At 38.3% G+C, this 21,413-nt stretch overlaps 1 protein-coding gene across 12 annotated transcripts in view; it reads right to left on the bottom strand.

Moving 5' to 3' along the window:
- Positions 1–9,122: 9,122 nt before the first annotated feature.
- Positions 9,123–21,413, bottom strand: part of RNF38 (ring finger protein 38) — a 62,668-nt gene continuing 50,377 nt past the window's right edge. For all 12 annotated transcript variants that reach the window (XM_006911576.3, XM_006911578.3, XM_006911577.3 and 9 more), the window contains 4 exons: positions 20,959–21,043; positions 17,321–17,442; positions 14,051–14,150; positions 9,123–12,596 (listed from right to left, as the gene is read on the bottom strand). In XM_006911576.3, the coding sequence (XP_006911638.1) occupies positions 12,534–12,596; positions 14,051–14,150; positions 17,321–17,442; positions 20,959–21,043 (370 nt within the window). In that variant the 3' untranslated portion in view covers positions 9,123–12,533. The remainder of the gene's footprint in view (positions 12,597–14,050; positions 14,151–17,320; positions 17,443–20,958; positions 21,044–21,413) is intronic.

The following is a 21,413-nucleotide window of genomic DNA, read 5'->3' as shown; positions in this document are numbered from 1 at the left end:
TTGAATAAATGATCTGCCATTTCAAATATTAGTGTTACTTCTGTTTAAATGCCGGCTCTATTCATGAAATCATGAATACAGAAGACATTTGTATGATTATATCAGTTAGGATACTATTTTGCTGGTTACAGAAAAGCCAAATTGAACAGGGGTTTTCCTGGCTCACACAGCCAGAAGTCGGAAGAGTGTGGATGCTGTGACTATTCAATGCAGCCGTCCACATCAGGGACCATTTCTTTCCAACTCTCTTTTGCCTTCATGTGCTCAGCTTCATCCTGAGGCTAATCCCCTCCCTCATGCCTGTAGGAATAACTGTCAGTAGCCAAGAGGGATACTTACTTACATGTGTATATCCACGGGGACAGAGAGCATTTCTGAGTCAGCATTCCAAGTAAGAATCTGGAGATTCTCCTGCACTTGCACTACTTAGGCCATGTAGCTTCCTCAAAGCCCTGATTGTGCCCAGAACAATGGAATGTGCTCGCTGGCTTTAACCCCCCCAGGGACCACTCTGAAGCTCAGACTAAAGTCAACTCCCTCCTACAAACATGAGGTACCTGGAGAAGGGGTGGCTAAGGACTGTTAGGAAGAAGGATTGAGGAGATGGATACCCAGTAGGCAGTGAAAAATGTTCACTAGACAAAATGTCTAGATCTGCAAACCCAAGAGCCTACCTAGTCCAGAGAAAGATGCTGAATCTTCAGTTTTAGAAAACACCGAATGCTCTAGTCCTCCTTTAGGGAGCAAAAGAATTGACTCTTCATTCAATTCTGGGTTTCGACCGCCCCTCACCAATATGTGAATGATTCCAGAATCTTCTCTTTAGACCTTTAGGAGGTGCCTTTGGTCTCTTAGGGAAGGAATAAATGGGAAAGGCATAAGTTAAGAGCCTGCCGTGTGGGTGGTACTATTGTTAGTGCTTTTACTTGCACTAAATTATTTAACTTAGTTCCTTTGATCCTGTGAAGCATCTTATTATTCTCAGTTGATAGATGAGGAAATTGTGCCCAAAGAGGTGAAGCAAATCACCCACAGGCACACAGCCCCTTCTGGTATTAATCAGGATTCTCAATGAATTAGAGTTGCGTTAGCTGAGTCAAAGCTCGGGAAATTTGTCATAAGGATCCAAAGTGTCTCATGGAGCCTGAGAGCTGAGATGCAGGTGGGACAAGAACCAGGGACTGAAGAGCCGGCGAGTCTCTTCTTTCATCTCTGCTCATCTCTGTGCTTCTGCCTCATCCTTCCCTCCTCCTGCAAACAGAATTTCTCTGCTCCTCCAGAACCTGAGGCAGAAAAAGTGGCCACTTAAATCACTGTCCTTTTTTTTCTCCTTCTGTTCCCTAATCCTGGAGAAGTCACACCCACTGGCACAGAGGGGAGTGACATTGTACAATATGGCTGCTCCCCTGGCCTTACTCTGAGTGGCTGTCAGCTAAATAAAGCCATGATGAGCCGAATAGATGACTCAGAAGCAGTGTTTTCTTTGCAGACCAGCAACAGGGAACAAATCTCTAGTGCTCTCTTAGGGACTTGCAGCAGATGGGTTGCTGTGAAAGGAGCTTTGAGCCAGAACTTCTGCTAGTCGCCTACCCTTGGCCTCTCCGTGGGCATTTTGTCCAAGCACGCTGTAGCTGTTTAATGCACAAAGTGGCTGACAATCCTTAATGCAGTAGTTGCTTGGGACCTCAGAGTTTCTTGCTATCTCACTGCAAAATGAAAGTCAGGGGCATTTCCTCCAGCATGGCCTTTAGTTCTAGGTTAGGTTTGGGTGGTGGACTCCTAGGAAAAGTCATGATGAACCAGCCCCTAGGGGGACTGGCAAGGCCCTCTCTGGGTGACCAGCCCTGCTGGACCCTGAGAGGTCAATGAGTCAATGGCATTTGTGTTTTGTGGGCGGGCCGGGGCTTGCTCCTGATTGTGGTCTCCTTGTGAGTGTGGTAAGTGCATGGGGCACAGCTCTGACCCTGCCTGGGTTAACAGTGACCTGGACCCCACTAATCCACTACACAAATCCAGCAAGAGTTTACTCAGAATTGGGAGTCATGTGCAACCACAGCAGGCTTTCTCTGGCACCTCTCAGCAAAGGAGTATGTCTATTCTCCACTATTCAGAGCCATGCGAAACCTGGCCCAGATCAGCGTGCTTCACTTCCTGGTAGAGTTGGGCCCCCAGCCAGCCCTGAGAGACTTCCTTCTGAGGCCTCCTGAAGTCAGCCTTGTCTCAGGTGACGCAATTAGTGCTCCTAACACCCAGTAGCCCAGGCTTCTCCCTGGAGCTCCGGGCCTGCTCATGCAACTGCGTAGTGGACATCTGCCCTTGAGCGTGCACGTCACAGGGTGTCTAAAGGCCAGGTCCTCATCTTTCATGCACACTCTCCTCTCCCATTCTCACTTTTGTCAAAACCTGATCTTCCTATAAGGTTCATTTTTTAGCTGATTGTTCCCAGCAACCACCTCACCATTCCAGCCGGGGAGTTATTCTCCATTCCTTCTCTCAAGAAACATTTCTTGAACCCTCTACCATCTGCCAGACTCTGTGCCAGGCCCTAAAGGTGAAGACACGCGTCCGTGCAGGTCAGGATGCTCACAGGCCAGTGGGAAACCCATGAGTACGAGTGCTGGTAATACACCAGGGAGCAGAAATGGCTCATCAACCCAGGTTGTCACCAGAGAAGGGGCGGAGGGTCTGACCCAGATGACAAGGATCAGGGCAGATTTCCTGGAAGAGGTGATACCTGAGTTGAGTCATGAGAGAAGAGAGAGGAGTGGAGACAGAGGCCTTCCAGGCAGAGGCGTCTGCGTGAGAAAATATAGAGAGAGCACAGTGTGTCTGGGGAACTGTAAGCAGGTTGATGCCGCTAGAGGGTAAAATCCAAGGCAAGGGGTCTTGAGTGTTGAGGCTGGAACCGCAATCAGGAGCAGACCGAGAAAGGCTTTTGTGGAAGAGGGGACATGCCAAAGAGATTGCACTTTGTCCTGTAGGCAATGAAAAGCCATTTAAGGTTTTGGGTCTATAGGTTGGGGTGGGCAACGAAAGAAGCCAGTCGTATTTGCATTTTGAATGACTCACTTTGGAGGCTATGGAAAGGTTTGAATATGAGGATGAGATCGGGGAGGGAGGTGTGGCAAAGCTGGAAGCATGATCTTGGAAAGGCGATGACAGAACCTGACCTGGGGCTGTGGAGGAAAGGGAGACAAAGAAACGACTGATTAGGTGTAGAGTAGCCAGATGTGTGAGTCAAGGATGACATCCCTGTGAGTGGCTGAGGAGTGGGGTGCACGGTGGGGCCAGTGATGGAAATAGAGAGGACGGGAGGAGTAGCACATTTAGGGGAAGTATGATGAGCTCATGTCTGGATATATCCAATGTGAGTGCCCACGGGATGTGCAGGAGGGGAAATTCTGGAGGAAATGCGCAGCAAGAAGCTGGAAACACCAACAGAAACTCTGGGAAGTTGGGACTGGAGATGAGAATCTGTGAGTCATGAGAATTGATCAAACAGTTGAATCAGGAGAAGAGAGAGTATGCAGAACGGGAAAACCAGAGGCTGAGGAACATGTCCTAGGGAGCCCTGATATTAAAGGGGTAGGCCAAAGAAAAGAAACTCAGAGAGAAACAAAGAGGATGGATTGAGAAGCGTGTCATGAAAGCCAAAGGCACACAGCTTTCAAACATGAAGAGAAATGAGCAGAGTCATATACCACAGGGAAGTCCAGCAAGACGAAGATTGGAACGTGTTCATTCAACTTGACATTTAGGTAGCCACTGGGAAACCTGTGATTGGTAAGGGGAGGTCTTGGCAGATACCGTAGCCTGAATCTCACTGCACTTGTGTGTATGTGGAGGAGTATGGGAGCTGGGTTCATATGCAAGAATTGGTCTTTATCAGTATAGAGAAAGCTTGATTTTAAAGCTAAACCAAGGTGCATTTTAGAATACAACTAAAAGAAAGAAAGGAAAAAAGGAAGGAGGGATAGAGGGAGGGAAGAAAGAAGGGAAAGAAGGAAGGAAGGGAGAAAGAAAGGGGTGGAGGGAAGGAGGGAGGAAGAGAGAGAAGAAAGGAAAGGAAGAAGGAAGGGAAGGAGGGAGGTAGGAAAGAGGTAGGAAGGAAAAATCTTTTAAACTGTTAGAAGTTCTACTTGGTATGGAATAAACACAACATTACTTAGGAAGGAATGAATCTCTGAGCTGTAGTGATCCTGCCCTATTCTGGGAAACAGATTTTTTATGTATGCTTTCTGTAAATAAAAACAACATTAAAGCACATTTGGGGAGTTTATAACATCAATTCACCTGTACGTTAAAAGGCTTTTATCTGGAACCTGGTTTTGTACAACAGTGCCCCCTGGTGTGTATGTCATGAATACTTATCTTTCCTTAGCATGGAGGCTATCTATATTCTAGAAAAGTGATTGCTGTTCTCACACTCTTTAACTTAAAAAGCAAGTTCAAAACACAGATGTTGTGGAAAGGGGGAAGCGTTTGACTTGTGCAGCCGATTTAGGTTTTTTACGATGCCACACTGGGGACATCGATGTACCCGGTATGGCTCATTTACGACGGTAAAAATTCATTTGCCCACATGCTTTGTATAGCTGTACTCTTTTTTTTCTTTTTTTTCCCCCAGTGACAGACAATGGTTTATTCTGCACATTTACACGACAGCAGTAAGGACACAGCAGTCACGTCTGGCAGCCCCACCAGGGTCACGGAGTGGGACTCCTCTTTATTTTTAAAAATTGATAAAATTATATACACAGAGAAGTGAACAAATCCTAAGTACAGAGCACAATAAAGTTCTCAAACTGAACAACTTGTATAATCAAACACGTTGATCAGTAAAGTCACCGACAGCCCCGACGACCTTCTGGGGCCCTCTGCTTCCAGTCCCTCACTTCCTGCCGAGAATAACCACTATCACGCCATCTGATAGCATAGATCCATTTTGTTGTTTTTGAATTTTCTATAATTGGAATGATCTTTTGTGTCTTATTCAATATAGTTGTTGAGATTTGTCCCTGTTGCTCTTTGCCGTATGAAATACTATTGTAAAAATTAACCATAATTTATCCATTCAATAGTTGATAAAAACTTCTTTCCAGGCAGGGCTGATAGTTTGCTATGAACATTCTTGTAAATGCCTTTTGTGCATGTGTTTCTGTTGGGTATACACCTAGGAATTACTGGGTATAGAGCCTACTTAGCTTTCGTAGATAATGTCATGCAGTTTTCTAAACTGGTCATTCCAATTTGTATTCTCATCGCCAGTATATGAGCATTCCAGTTGCTTCATATCCTCACCAACACATGGTATTGCTAACCTCTTTAATTATAGACATTCTGGTGACTATAGGTCATGCTTTTTAAAAATAGTTTTAAGATGTAATTCACATATCATACAATTCACCCCCTATATTCAAAGCCAGTATATTCAATGGTTTTCAATATACTCATAGAATTGTGCACCCATCATCACAATTTCAGAAACTCCACACCCCTTAGCTGTCACCAACTCCTCATCCCCTCAACTCTAATCAACCACTAATCTACTTTCTATCTCTACAGATTTGCTTTTGACATTTCACATATATTAAAGAAATCATTCGATATGTGATTTTGTGTCTGACTTCTTTCACTTAGCATATCATCTTCCATCCCAAAAAAAATTCATCAGATTTTAACAAAGGAACAATCATGGGTCAAATTGTGTATCTGAGACATAGGTTGCAGGCTTGTTCCTATTTACCCATCCCCCTTTAAAAACGTTGCTAATTGCTCACTTACCCGATGGTACATTTCATAGCCAACTTATTTTCCTAAATATACTAGGAAGCTGTGCTGCTCTGAGTCAATTTGTGAGAGCACGACTGAGGTTGATCCAAGATGAGCCGAAGATAGGAGAAATGAATCCCTTTAACATTTTCTAGGTCAAAATTATTTTGATCATGCTTTCTGATTAGAAATTCTGGAGTTTTGAGTTCACTTGTTGGAACAGATTGAAATGATTCACCGAGCTGGGACAAATCTGGCTTTTCCTAAGGTACTTCTATAGCTGTCCTCTATGTAGGTCATACAGTTCCATTCAGTTAAGACACAGACACAGGGGAGATGTGAAGACACACATGTAGACAGGCAGAGATTGGAGTTACGTGTGTACAAGCCAAAGAACTCCAAGGAGAGAGGAATAGAAGAGATTCCAAGCATCCAGAGAAAACCAGCACCTTGATTTTGGATTTCTGGCCTCCATAACTATGAGAATAAATTTATTCTAAGCCACCCAATTTGTTGTGATTTATTATGGGAGCTCTAGGAAACTAATACACTAGATACCTGAACTCCTGATTCTGAAGCTGGTGCTCAGTAAAAGCTTGTGGAGCACAGCCTGGGGCAACAAACAGTCCTTAGGAAGGACTCAAATCTCTCCTTGTTTTGTGGGGAACAGAAATTAACTGACTTGGAACTCACTTTTTCCTTTGTTTTCCCAACTAAAACCTAGTAGCTTGGATTAGTAAATGGCCCAAGTTTCTCTTAGATATTCTAGAATTAGAATAAATGCAATTTCCATCCTTACTGGTACCAAAACCAGAGCATACTGTGCCTGAATTGCCATAGTGACACATTGTGACACACAGTGACACATTTTTTCTTAGCAAGTCTGGCCTTATTTTGGCAAGAGTCAAGGTTACACTCCACTGATTTAGCCTAAGTCCAGTATTAACATGTCCAGAGCAGAAGGGGAGAAAAAAGAACCAACTACATGTGGATACCATATTGCTTACATTGACTACAGAAATATTACTAGGATTAAGTTTGCACCATCAAAAATGTATCTCGGCATAAATTTGCAGAACTCTTTATTAGAGTATCTACCAAAGTTAGATGATATTATAGGCCCTTTTATTAACCAGCCACTATACTTTGTTTCCATGTGCAGACTAAGGACCAGAGGTTTGAAGGGAATGTGGGTTCCTTCTTCCTTAACAATTCACTTCCTCTCTCCAGTGGGAAACATCCATACCGACTCTGCAGCACATTTTCAGATGTGACACTCAGTATCCTTGGCCTTCATTTTTTTTTTAAAATTCAGTCTGCCTTATTCCTATATTTCCTGTCAGTTTGGGAGGCAGAGACAAATAAGGTTACAAGCGTGTGTACTGTGGAGCGACACAACAGGAATTCGCCCCAGCATCCCCATGTGGGTGTTAAAGTTTCTGACTCTCAATTCTTCATATGTCAAGTTTTCTGATTGGAAAGTTAATCATTTAAATAGCTGTGAATCCTGAAGCTAACCAAATACCTGATTAGGGAGTTTTCTAACAAGGGCAGCTATATATGATGTTCACAGCAAGTAAGTCTGGACTTTATGTATTATTTATGCATTGAATATAGTAATACATTTTATTCAAATACATCGAAATATTTCTAACCACATTGTAGTTTATTAAGGAATGCAATGACAAAATTGTCTTGGGGTATCAAGAGTAATGTTCAGTTCTTTGAAAATTAGATAACCTGGCAGTCTCAATCTAGAGCTGTCCCATCCAACACGGTGGTCACCAGCCACATGTAGCTATTGAAGCATTTGAAGTGTGGTGAGTCCAAATGGAGATGTACTGTAAATGTGATTTATACACTGGATTTCAAAGACTTGGTATGAGAAAACAGAAAATAACAATAATTTTTTATACCGAGGACATATTGAGATATTTAGCATGGCAGGTTGAATATACTGAAAAATGTTTCAACTGTTTCACTTTGTGATGTGAGTAAAAACTTTTAAATTATGTATGTGGTTAATTGTACTTCTATTGGACAGCACTGTCTATACGGTTCATTAGTCTGAAGCACACAAGAGATCTGAAACACTTGGTAGTATCTGACCACAAACATTCCTAAGAGTTTTATCCTCTGGCACAAATCTGGTCATGTGATCTAAGAAATAATTGTAGCCAGTGATGTTTAATTGGCACATTTGGTATGCTCGAGCTTTAATACAATCAAAGCATAGTAAGAATAAGATGGGAGACATTTAAATGGGGAAAATAAAATAGCAAAGATAAATCCCGAGTCTACTTTTCACATTTAAGGATCTCTTATCACTCAGAAAATCTGCTGAGTCCAGTGGCTTTCTAGGACAGCTGTCCTCCAGCTAAGTGACTCAGGATCCAGGGCGACCATCACATGGCAAAGGAAAAGAGTTGGCTTTTAAATGCTCTCACGTGTCCAATACTTACAGGCCTTTGGCCAGAACCAGCTGCATGGGCCTCCCTGCCTTATTGTAGGTCAAGAGATGTGGGCGAGTGCACGGGTATTTACTAAGCCGTAAATGCCCCTGCCTTAAGACAGTACAAATTTGGGGTTTCTAAAGACATTCAAAGTCCAACACATATAGTCCTTCAAATATGATGGAAGAATGAGGAAAATATTCAGGACTTGGCCACTTTTCTGAATGCTTCTGTCGGTTCAGTACCGAAGCCAGAGGGCATTACCTTCCCTTAAGCTAAAGAATGACTGCTTCCTGAAAGATGAAGAGCTAGAATCTATTTTTAGCCTCAATTTTTGTATTTTTTGTCTACTTTCTTTCTCAAGTAACAAAGTCAGCATACATATAAGTAGATTGCTTTTATTTTCTTCCTTTTTTAGTGAGAAATTTTCATACATAAAACATCAATTTTCATACATGAAAAATGACAAGCAGAGGCTCCTCTTTCGATATTATGTTGACAGTAAGTCAGACATAAGCTGTAGCTAATATGGCCAAATTTCCCCAATTATCTGTTGTAATCTTATTTCTTGCATCTTATGGTTAACATACACAAAAAAAACTGCTACCCAATTTCTATCTCTACTGTTCAGTAAGCTTATGCTACATGTGTGGCTACACTCAGCTATCTTTTTGGCCATTTTAAAGATATATACACGTTATAATGCTAGTTGCTTTTGTTTTTAAAATGTTTGCACAAATGCAGGAACGAAATCTGAATTATGGTCTGATAATTAAATATGGCCACTGGCAGCAGCTCAACAACTCTATCTTCCTGCTGGAATCTTCCAACACCCCTCCCTCCAAGCACTCACAATCCCCACCCCTCCGTAACACAGTAATATGAAACACCACAAAATGTGTTAAGTGTACATCATACATTTATTACCAACAACCCTCTCAACTCCAAAATTGGGCACAGGGATTAAAAATAAAAATTCATTGCACTACTTAGTAAAGCATTACTAGTAACTTTCATAAAAAATGTACAAACTTTGTTAAAAATTTATCAAGCCTTCAAATGATTTGGTTACAGATATTTATAATACGTACATTTAAAACTATATGTTAACTGATACAATGGAATATGATTTGAGGAAATGACTCAGCAAATGATTCCAAAAAATAAAAAAAAAAAAAAAAACCACCCCTGTAAGCTTTCATAATCTGAAACAAACAGCAAAATGAGGTAACCTAATGTACCCACAGGGGGAAAATAGCTTCCTAATGAAAGCCGAAAGATACCTGTGAAAAACAGTCTCATAAATGAGTTGTAGATCTCATCCAAAAAATTTAGGAGGCCCAAATTTAAGAATCTTAACAAATCACATTCGAGAGAGTGTATAAAATCTAAATATGCTTTCACATTTTCCAGATTTTACTCAAAAAGATTCAGGACCAAAAATCCTAATGAGATCTTGATACCTGGAGGACTTGACTTATTTTTTGTTTTGTTCTTTTTTGGGGGTGGGGTGAGGGTGGCAGGCCAAAAAAACAAAAAACAAAAAAAAGTCAAAAATAATTCATGCGAAAAGAAAAAAAATAAAATAAAAATAAAACCCCACAGCAGAGTTAAGATGGTAAAGCCAATATTGTTTTAGGAGGAAAGAGGAAGAAGGCAACAAACCAACATCTGCCTGCTATCTGGTGCATCACCCAAGGTGACAACAGCTGGGCACGAATCAACTGTTCTCTTTTGCTAGCCACAAAACTGCTCACTATAGCTAGTCTGAGTTGGTTCAGAACACATGCATGTATGCTCCTAATAGGCACTAACCACTTAATAAGCAAGTCTGCACACATCTAAGAGCCCCATGCAAAGAAAAGATATTCCCAAAGGAGATCAGTCACAAGAGTGCAACAATTCAGGATTTTACCAAAATAGACCCTGCTGCCTCCTAAATTGCCAACTGCCTCTTAAAAATTTACTGGAAAAGGGATATTATGACAAGAATTCGTCAGAAGGAGGGAAGAGCTACTTTTCCTAGTCATTAGTACAATGTGCCTTGTTAATTAGGTATCTTATATAAATTAGAAAAAGTGCTTTACTTGCATGCTTCAATAAAATGAATACTGAGTGTAGTAGTGTTATGTTAGATCTGTACAGATATAAACTTTTTGCAGCTATATAAAAGAGTATGTATAACATGGGCTTTTGCCATTTTAAACATGATTTTTACTTTAAAAAAAATAAAGATTAAACTACACGTGATTTGTAATGTAGCTGATTATTATGCCAATAATTTTGGTCTTTAACAAACTTTTTATTCATCAGGAATAGGTGGGTAATATCCTAATGATTTAAAAGTAACATGTGCATTTTACCACTGTTTAGATGTATTTCTGATGCACTGACAAATACAGGGGCAAACAGAGTATGCAAAATCCTATTTGTATGACTAGATAGAGGCAACAGTGTCTGGAAAAGGGCAAAATTGTGCTTCTGTGTAAATTGACTTTACTGAACTCTAAGCTGTGATAAGCTTATAGAGACCTCAAGGGAAGGCAAGTAGCATGGCAGTAACAAGTAGTTAACACTGTCTGAGTAGAAAATCGACACAGAGCCAACTGAAAGCTGAGTGAGGCTGGCAGCAAGTCATCACAGTCCTGACTGGAATTATGCAGCTTGTGCTAATGCAAACAAAGCAATGACATCAACTGCAGGAAGAGGCAGACAATCTTGAATGCACAAAGAATGAGACAAGAATCTAAACACTGCTAGAAAACTGACTTTAAATAATCTGAATTATGCTCAATGAACCTATTAAAAAACCCACAAGGTTATGTATTGAAATAGTTCAGATCAACTAAATGAAGGTCAATTCCTGTTTTACAGCATTATTTTTTTATACAAAAATCAAATCTTCATTTATACTGCAAGTATTCTGGACACCTATTATATTAAATTTTTCTCAAACAAAATAAAAAGAAAAGTAATAAAACATCAAAGCACATCAGATCTAAGGAACTCGAGCTGTCACAGCACTTGATCCATCCAGAAAAAAAGAGTTTTGATGAGAAGCACATTTACTGAAGAAGAACCAGATAACTTTCAGAATTGGAGCTTGGCAGGTGAATATAAACAAATAGTTTTTTAAAAACAATTTCGTTGCCTATGGGAGTCTGAACAAAGAACATACATCAGAAGTCAAGCTGAGTTAGTTAACAGATTTTGTTTTGGTGGAAGTCAAGGAGGTGAGACTTCATGAGACCAGTGGTATTCTTAGAAATATATTACTCAAATATCTTCAGAATAGACTACAAATCTAAACATTAAAAAAATCACAAGTACTTCCTGTAAGAAGCTTACTAGAAATGTAAAGGAAAAAACAAAGTATCAACATTCAAATCATTGATTGAAATGCTAATATTGCTAACTGATGATGTATGATATTGCACCTTCTTTTTGGAAACAGCAAGTTGGAGTTTAAAAACTTTTTCACAACAGAATCAAAAAATCAGGATCATGGAGTGAGAATCTGTTACACTTTTTTTCTACAGTGATCCACTCAGGACCACCAATGAAGAGAAGGTGACAGCTGCCTGAAGCAAAGGAAGAAGGCTCTTCTCATTCCATTCATTGGGAGGGAAGGGGATGGAGTATTCAATGCTTATTATTGACGCACCCTTAGCAATCAGTGTGCAACAGCAAACACAAGGGGAAAAAACCAGTGTACAGTACTAGTGCTGTTTAAATAACACACCAGATTATACATTGCAGCATAATTAAAACTACACACACATTCTTGGTACATGCTGGTATATAGGATCTCATACACACATTAGCTACCATGCCCTCACACCAGTAGTTGCACACACTCTCACACACATACAGATACATTTATCACCAACAGCCATACGTTGCATTCATTTCCACTCACAGTTTCTGAAGGCTCTATATAAGGTAGATTGCTATATCATCTGGAGCTACCACTTTTTATAAAAGCACATGCTAAAAGATCACGTCCACTGTAATCTTGCAGCAACACTCGGAATGATCACACAAAAACCAGGGAATGTTAGTGCACACACGAAATTAAGCTAAAGAAAAAGTCTTTGGAGTTCCAATCACACGGTTAGTATAACAATCCCATAATTATGAAGACTAATTGTAAGCTTTTATAGTTGATTAAGTCACACAGTGCAAAGAAAGGTCCATTGACCCTTTTGGTAAAGGGAGGGCTGGAAGCCACACAGATTAAGTTCAATGGATAGTCCGTATATACATGTGATGAGGAACACCCAAACTAAATTTGTGCTCTTAGGTTGGTCATTCTGAATCCCGATGCACTTCTGAAGCATCAGCTCGGCAAATTGGGCAAGTACGATTTGCCTAAAACACAAAAGAGAAAACTTGTCTGAATTGTGACAACACAATGAAACATCTTAAAAGCGACGGAACTCTTTTTACTTCCCATAGAGTTTTTACGTTCTTTCTTCCTTTCAGAAGGTACAAAGCAATCATTTAACCTTGTCTTTAAAAAAATACCCCATGAACCTCAAAAAACTTAACAGGCTATCAATAGTTTAATAGGTTAGTTTCACCATATAGACAAGATTATTCATTGCAAGTTCAAATTTAATAACTGGCTTAAAACTCCATCTCAACAAATGGCACCACTATTTGTTTAGCTGCTAAAGACATCAACAGAGGGATCGCCTGCTCTCTTGCTTTCCACAGCCCAATACTCATCAAATATTCTCATTTCTATATTATAATAGCTTTCAAATCAGTGCTCTTCTTTTCATTTAATTGCCACTATTCATTCTCCATCTGGCTCACAAACATCCTTATTCCATCTCCTTGTCTCTCAGAAATAATCTCATCTAGTCCATTCTCCAAATAGTGGCCAGAGATCCTTCTAAAACATAAGTCAGTCATATTCTTTCACATCGCTTTCAGGATCTAGTCCAAACTCCCTCACACTTCACAGTGACTTCACAATAAGCCAGTCACTGGAGATCTCTCTGAACGTTTCTTCTCTTGCCAATCTCCCTCACGCTCTATCAGCCAGCCACCTGCAACCTGTGGTTTTCCACCTATTCTCTGTTCTCACATGTTGGGGCTGTGCGTATATGCTGCTTTCCTTTCCTAAAAAGTTCAGACTCTTTTGTTCACCTTCAGGATTCAGTTTGAGCTAAACTGGATCCCTTCATCTGTGGCTCATTTGTCTTTCTTACCAAACTGTGAGGTTATCTAACTCCATATTACTATTTCCTAATCAGAATACTCTAAAAAAAGCACATGAAACAGAAAGGTATTTAAATTATTTTACTGCATCACATTTTATTCTACGATTATAAAATATAGAAAATAAAAAGGCCTTGAAATAATTTCATCCTGGTATTAACAACTATTAGAATTTGTGTCCTTTGGGCTCCTCCCTGCCATCTGCAAAGGAGAGTATGGTCAGAATTAAATAAAAGCACTAGAGGTTTAATTCTCATGTAAATTTCTGACAAAAGAGCTCCACGGTGAGGTCCCCTTCTAAACTGTTAGAGGAAACTGGCCTAACAAGTTCGGGCCACACCCCTCTGTAGCAAGGATACAAAGATTATCAAGGACAAATAACCAATTTTCGAGTTCTGCAGAATCACTCTCATGATGATGATCATAGTTAATTTTCACTGGCCTTTTTCTCTTCATTTGCAGAAATCATACTGAAAGCTGTTTCAATTTTTTTCTCCTTACCCACTTTCCACGAACCACAGACTTACTCTACATAAACTATGGTCAGTGAAAAAGAAAATTCAATGTTATTTTATTCAGAGATGGCATCACTTTACCTTAAGCCATTTGTCGACACACTTGGCATGGAACTCGTGGTTACAGGGTAAAACTCTAAGTAGCTGCCTTGACTCAAAATCACACATGCACACTACACACCTAAAAAAAGCAAAAAGATCATTTAACCATAAAAACCAAGTGGTTTTCTACTTTGTTACAACTACTGAAGCCTATGAAACCAGTTACCATTTCATTTATCAAAATGTCATTCTATATATATGCCTTACTGCTAAAATGTACACCTGAAACTTACTGGATTTTGTCAACCAATGTCACCATAATTAAAAAAAAAAAAGTCATTTAAATTCGAAGACAAAATAATTGATGAAAAAATCATAATGTCAAGACATTTAGTAAAAGTGCTTTTCTTTATTGACAGATCAAGGAAATCTCTAACATCCGAGTCGGTCTTAATACTGAAGATACTGTAATATTCAACGAATGGTGCTAGAATGATTGGGCATCCATACACAAAGAAATAAAGTCGGACCCCTACACCTCACACAATATACAAAAATTAAAATGGAGCAAAGTCCTAAGTGTAAGAGCTAAAAACTATTAAACTCTTAGAAGAAAACACAAGAAAATCTTCGTGACCCTAAAATAGGCAATGGCTTCTTAAGTGATAATACTAAAAATACAAGAAACAAAAAAGTGGATAAACTGAACTTTGTCAAAGTTATTTTTTTAAAACTGTGCTTCAAAAGACATCATCAAGAAAGTGAAAAGACAACTCACAAAATAGGAGATATTTTTGAAAATCAATAAGGGACTTCTATGTATAATACATAAAAAACTTCTACAACTCGACAATTAAAAATAAGCCCAATCAAAAAATGGATAAAGGATGGAAACAGGCATCTCTCCAAAGAAGATATATAAAAAGCCAACAAAGTACAATAAAAGACTCAAAATTATTTGTCAGATAGAAATCAAAACATCAATGAGATACCACTTCACTCCCACGAGGATGGCTAGAATTAAAGGACCAACAATGAAAGGTACTGGCGAGGATGTAGAAAAATTAAAATTTTATACATTGCTGGTGAGAATGTAAAATGGTACAGCCACTTTAGAAAAACTAGATGGTCTCAAAGATTAAACAGATAATTACCATAAGACCCAATACATCCAAGTACCCAAGAGAAATCAAATCACATCCACAGAAAAACTCTGCACAGGTATCCCTGTTTTTTGAACGTTTGCATTATGCTACTTCGCTTTTACGAAAGACCTACATTAGTACCTGTTTTTGCTAACTGAAAGAAATCCAAAGAGGATTTTCTCTTTTACAAAAAAAAAAAAAGGCAAAAAGCAAAAAGAGCGTTCAGTGTTTGTTTTTCAGCAAGCATCCAAAGCAGCAAGAGTGGCACTCACTGCACAGCCCTTCCCCAGAGAACTACACTCAGCATCTCAGGATCAAGCCATAGCTCTGAACTGTGTCTCTGAACATCTGTGCTTTATCTCAGTTTATTTTGTATACTTGTTAGCAAGATGTATCCTAAAGTATCAGAAAAGCCTAAGAGAACTCATAAAGATGCTTAGTGTAAACTGGAAATAAGTGTTTTGATCAGGGTGAATAAAATAGACATTATGCATGTGCTGAACTTGCATGCATCCACCATTCATACTATTTATGTGCAGAAAGGATCCTGAAGCTGTGGAAGTTACTACTGAAAAGATGCAATTGCCATGAGGATCTGAATTGAAACTGAACCAATAGTGAAAGGCCTGAAAGTGAAGTCATCCAGGAACTGAACAAGAAGCACTTGTGTGAGATTTTCAATACGACTGCAGCAACTGTAGACAAGTATGACTTCTGAAAGGGCACCGAGGTTTAGGGCAAGTTTGCAGGATGTTTTGAGTGCCTACGAAGAATTATATGACAGAAAAATCTGTGAGGCTAAGCAATCAAACATATTGTGGTATTTTAAACCTTCCACACATCTGCCACAGCAGATGATGAACCCCAACTTCAACAGAGGTAGATAGGCAAAAAAAGGTGTAGATGTTGGTGACATGCCTGCCCTGATGGAATCAGACAATGATGACATGTTAAGAGACGACCCTCTTCTCTCGTATACTACACCGCAGTCTCCTATAACTCCCACGTCCCCACTCTCTGACGACTCAGCCCCCCACACCATCAATCGCCACCTCTCAGCCTTCCTGATTCCTGTTATGTTAAACTACACTGGACATACATTATTTCTACTTTATGCAGGCTGTATATATCATTTTTGCTTTTACTATATATTAGTGTTATTTTAGGTTTTACGTGTTTTTTAGTACGATTTGGTAGTTTATTTTTGGGGTTCTGGAAATGCTCAAAAATTTTTCCATGATAAACTAATGGTAATTGCTTCTTTATGCCATTTTGGCTTATGAAAGGTTTCATAAGAACACTCTACTTTCGGATAGCAAGGGAAATCTGTACATGAATGTTCACAGCAATATTATGAATACTACCCGAAATGTGGAAACAACTTAAATGTCCATCAACTAAGGAAAGCATATTTGGTACAATTAAATATTATTTAGCCATAAAAAGGAATGAAGTATTGATACAAGTTATTACACAATGAGCTTTGAAAACAAGCTAAGTTAAAGAAACCAGACTCAAAAGACCATATATTGTATAATCACATTTATGTGAAATGTCTAAAATAGGTAAATCTATAGAGATAAAAAGTGATTTGTGCTGGGGTGGAGAGAGTTGGGGAGAAATGGGAAGTGGTTGCTAATGGGTAAGGAGTTCCTTTTTTGGGGGATGAAAATGCTATAAATTTGTGATGATGGTTATAAAACTCTGAATATACTAAAAACCACTGAATTGTATACTATTGAATTATATCTCAAGAGGGTTGCTATAAAGAAGATACTATAATCAGAATCTTTAGGTAAAAACCTCAAACTTTCTATGTTATGAGACTTAGTAATTGTATATAAAATATTTGAGTTTAAATTACAAACCATAAAATTTCTACACAACCTAAAAATCCAGAACAGCACTGTCCACTAGAACTTTCTGAAGTGATGGAACTGTTCTACATCTATATCTTCCAATATAGCATCACTAGCTAGTGCAACAAAGAAATTTAACTTTAAATAGTCCCATGTGACTAGCAGCTACCTAACTGGACAGCATAGGCATATAGTAAGAAATACGTTACTTATCTTTATTAAGTTATCTTTGACTCTAAAGCTTTTATTTCATAAAGGTAGAAAAGGAAATTTAACATGGAGCGATGTCAGAAAAATGTACTTACAAAGTCTGTTCTGACTGGTGGTTGTTAGGATTGAACCGATAAGAAGGAAGTTGTTCAATATCTGCTTTAGTCAGTCCTCGAGGCTTAGCCTCTCCCAGTCGCTCTGCCAGGTTTAAAAGGGCCTGTTGACGTAAAAGGAGACATATTTTAACTTTCTTCACATTTTCTATTACAATTTTTTTAAACTACAATTATTGTGTAAAAATTTAAATACATACAAAAGTAGAGATAAGAGTATAACAAACTTCCATATGTCCATTACCCAGGCACAACAGTTGGCTAATTTTACTTCATCTATTACTGTCTATTCCTAAAACCCAGATTTCCAAACAAAGCTTAAAGATAGTATTTCATTGGTAAAATAATTGTTTCTTTAAAAGTTGGTCAACTTCAGCACTTATGACATTTTGGGCTAGATAAAATTTTGTTGTGCTGTTCTGTGCACTGTAGGATGTTTAGCAGCATCCCTGGCCCCTGCCTGCTAGACGTCAGTACTCTGCCCTGCTCCTGCCCCAGTTGTAGCAATGAAAAATGTTTCCAGATGTTGCTAAATATCCTCTAGGGGATAAAACTGTCCCCAGGTTGAGAACCACACTAAAAAATAAAGACTTTTTAAAAGAATATAACCACACTATCATCACACCTAAAAAATTAGTAACTTGATGTCAAATGTCTGATTTGTTTGTTATTTTCAAAACACTTTTTAAAAACAGTTCAAATCAGGATCCAAATAAATCTGTACATTACTGTTGCTTGATATGTCTTAAGTATCTTTTCTGCTTATATCTGTTGAAGAAACCAAGTCAATGGCCCGTAGAAATTTCCAGTTTGAATATTGCTGACTGAAACTCCCCACCCTGACTTGAGTCTCCTTTTCCCCTGTACTTCTTATAAATTGATAAATTTGACCATTTCCATCATAAAGCTCATCTAGTTGTTAGTAGCCACAGATGGAACACTACATCCAACAATTCATTAAAAAATGGCAAAATGGTAACATTCTATCATTCTTTCTTCATTTATTAAATGAAATACTTCTATAATGAGCAACTTCCCCATACTAAATTATAATCAGAAGTATAATTTATATACAAAGTGCAAGATAAATAAGACCAATGAGTTTATTTTTTGAAGTATCACTATGAACTCATAGATTTTTAAACAGCTGATGTATTTCAATATTTTGCAACTATTATGCTTACTTATTCGTTTAATTATTCATTTGCTTTATCCTACAATCAAGCAACCTTTTGTGTGCTTCTTTTCCCCTTTATAGGGTACCATGGGGTTAAGAGAATGGGTAACAAAGAAATGATGACAATGAGAGAAACAGAATTTATTTCTCAAAATTTCAATAACTAATGCTGTGATAGGTGTGTGTTTTAATATGATGACGCCACAACACTGCTTTTGGTACAGCCTTATTTGAAGAACTGGGTCACAGAAATAAATTGTTCCCTCTTAGTGAACATATATGCCCCTAAGTCCTTCTAAATGCTAGGATAGTAAATAGTTAAATTTAATTGGTACTAATTACATTAGCATATAAAACTTAGATAAAATTTATGATATAGCTGATATATTTTTATACCGCTACTGTATATGCTATAGGACAGTTATGTCAACTAATACAAATATTGACGATTATAGTCAATAAAATATGTTCATTAAGTCCTTATTGGACAAAAAATGTAAAGATAATCAAGCCCTCAACAAATTTATGATGTAGCAGGCAAGACAACTGAAGGCAAGACATGATTAGTATGTGTGGTTTTATAAGAACAAAAAGGAGGGAGAGACTCATTTAGATCTGACAACGGACTAGAAATGCCTTTCACAGAGGTAGGTTGACAGTTATGTTTCAAAATATGGAGGAAGGGGAAAAAGTTCCTAGGCAGAAAGATCAAGGGGAGTAAAAGCACTTAGGCAAGAATGTACAGGGTAGACTCAAAACATAGTTTTCTGGGCTAGGGTGTGTTGTGTGTGCACACTATGAGACAAAACCAAAAAAGCCAATAAGACTTTTTTAATTTGATTACAAGTATGGCTTTGCAGAACAAACATATTCAACCCAAAACACAGTGCAGAAAGGGATTCGAATGTCGAATACACAATATTTTTCTTACTGGGATGGTATCACTGTTTTTTTCCATTAGTATGTATACAATCTGTTTAATGAAGGGCTTTCCTTTTCAGCAACATGATTATAACTTTAGTACAGAATGCCTAAGGATAACCAACTCCTTTTCTTACTGCTCTGTACAAAACTAACACTAAATGTAGAAACAAAACCATAGAATACAGCATTTGGCTTGATCTCTTCCTCACGCATTAAAAAAAGCCAAAGGTGCTTTAAAATTGTGTTTGTGTGTGTGGGTCTCTCCTCCCTGTCCCCAAGTTCAATTCACCTTAAAAAACCTGTTCCGACACAGACATCTTGACAATAATGGTTCAACTTAGAATTTTTCCACTTTACAATGGTGCAAAAGTGATACACATTCAATAGAAACTCGCTAGGCTATGGTGTTAGGTAGGTTAAATGCATTTTAACTTATGGTGTTTTCAATTTATGATGGGTTTACTGTGATGTAACCCCATCATAAGTCAAGGAATATATATGTATTCATACTGTGTAGAGATTAGTGAAGCCAGTGTGAATAAGATAGTTGGCAGTCTGAAAACAAAGTCATATAGTCATATTCAACATATCCAAATCCAAATTTGCCTTCCAACCACTAAACTGCAACTCCTACTACCGACCTCAAATGATACATCATCTAAGTTAGACGGCATCATTTACCAGATCTGCTATCACCTCCTGCCTTCTCTGCAGGCCACTGCAGTCCTTTTTGCAGAGCATCTTTTTTTTTGCAACTCTCCCACTCATGTCCGACCCTGCCATAAATCATTCAGTGACCAAATACTGTTGATTCTAGTGCTAAAACATCTTTGAGGATATATTCTTTTCTATCTGCACTTCCCATAATTCGGACCTTGCATGGTTTTATAATTTATTACCTGACCTAGTAAATAGATGTTTCCCCACCATCAACTTCTTAATCATGCCCACCTACTCCTTCTACTAGCAGAATTTTAACTCTTAAAGGTAGAGATCTGATGCCATAAGCACCAAAAAACTCAGCAGCTCCTTCCTACCACTATATTCAAAATTATGTCCAGTCATTAGCAGGACACTCAAGTACAACCAGTTGAGCTTTTCAATCAAATCTCCTCCTTTTCCCTTTAACCACAGACTATATGTAGTTCCTCAAGAATATCCTGCACTTCCTTGTCTCAATCTTATGCACGAAAACCTTTCCCCATCCTTCCAAGAACTGGCTCAAATACTTCTGCTTCCACAAAATCTTTTGAGAACGTTCATTCATAATTTACTATTTTCTCATTTACATTTCTTCAAAAGAATTATAAGTAATTTTAATAGAGCACCAAAATCTGTCTTGTTATTAGAGCTGTGTGGTACATGACAAAATATCTTCAAGGATGTTGAACACTTTTTTGATATATTTGTATATCTTGATATATACAAAGAATTCACCTGTTTAATAGGAAGAATGAGTTGAATAATACTTTTTATGCACATAATACTCCCCAAATTAATCCAAAGTTCACTTACTAACCTCATAATTTTCTACTTCTCCATCTTCCACATCTAATTCAAAGCTGAAAGTTGGGCCTACTGCAGGTGGCACTGGAAGCATTGATCTGCAGTAAAAATAACCAACACAGCATTGATACATTACTATATTACTTCAATGAACAGGATGGAATAACAAGGCCATGTGCTACAGGGACAAAGAACAGTCAGGGTTAACCAGTGGCAATCTTTTAAAAAAACTGCCTTCACTAACAATAAAGAATTAAAAATTGATATTAAAAAAAAATCACTCACAATGGCATAAAACCACATGAAATATTAGGGATAAATTTACCAAAACATGCGTAAGACCTGCATAAAAAAAAAAACTAAAAATACTGCTAGGATAAACTTAAAAAGATAAATAAATAGAGTAATATACCATTTAAGGAGACTAGAACATTCAAAATTAAGATGTCAATTTTCTTCCAAAATTTA

Source organism: Pteropus alecto, unplaced genomic scaffold, assembly GCF_000325575.1.
Source record: "Pteropus alecto unplaced genomic scaffold, ASM32557v1 scaffold114, whole genome shotgun sequence".
NCBI lineage: Eukaryota > Metazoa > Chordata > Mammalia > Chiroptera > Pteropodidae > Pteropus > Pteropus alecto.
Note: the sequence above shows the minus strand (reverse complement) of the source record. Positions and strands in the feature narration are given on the sequence as shown.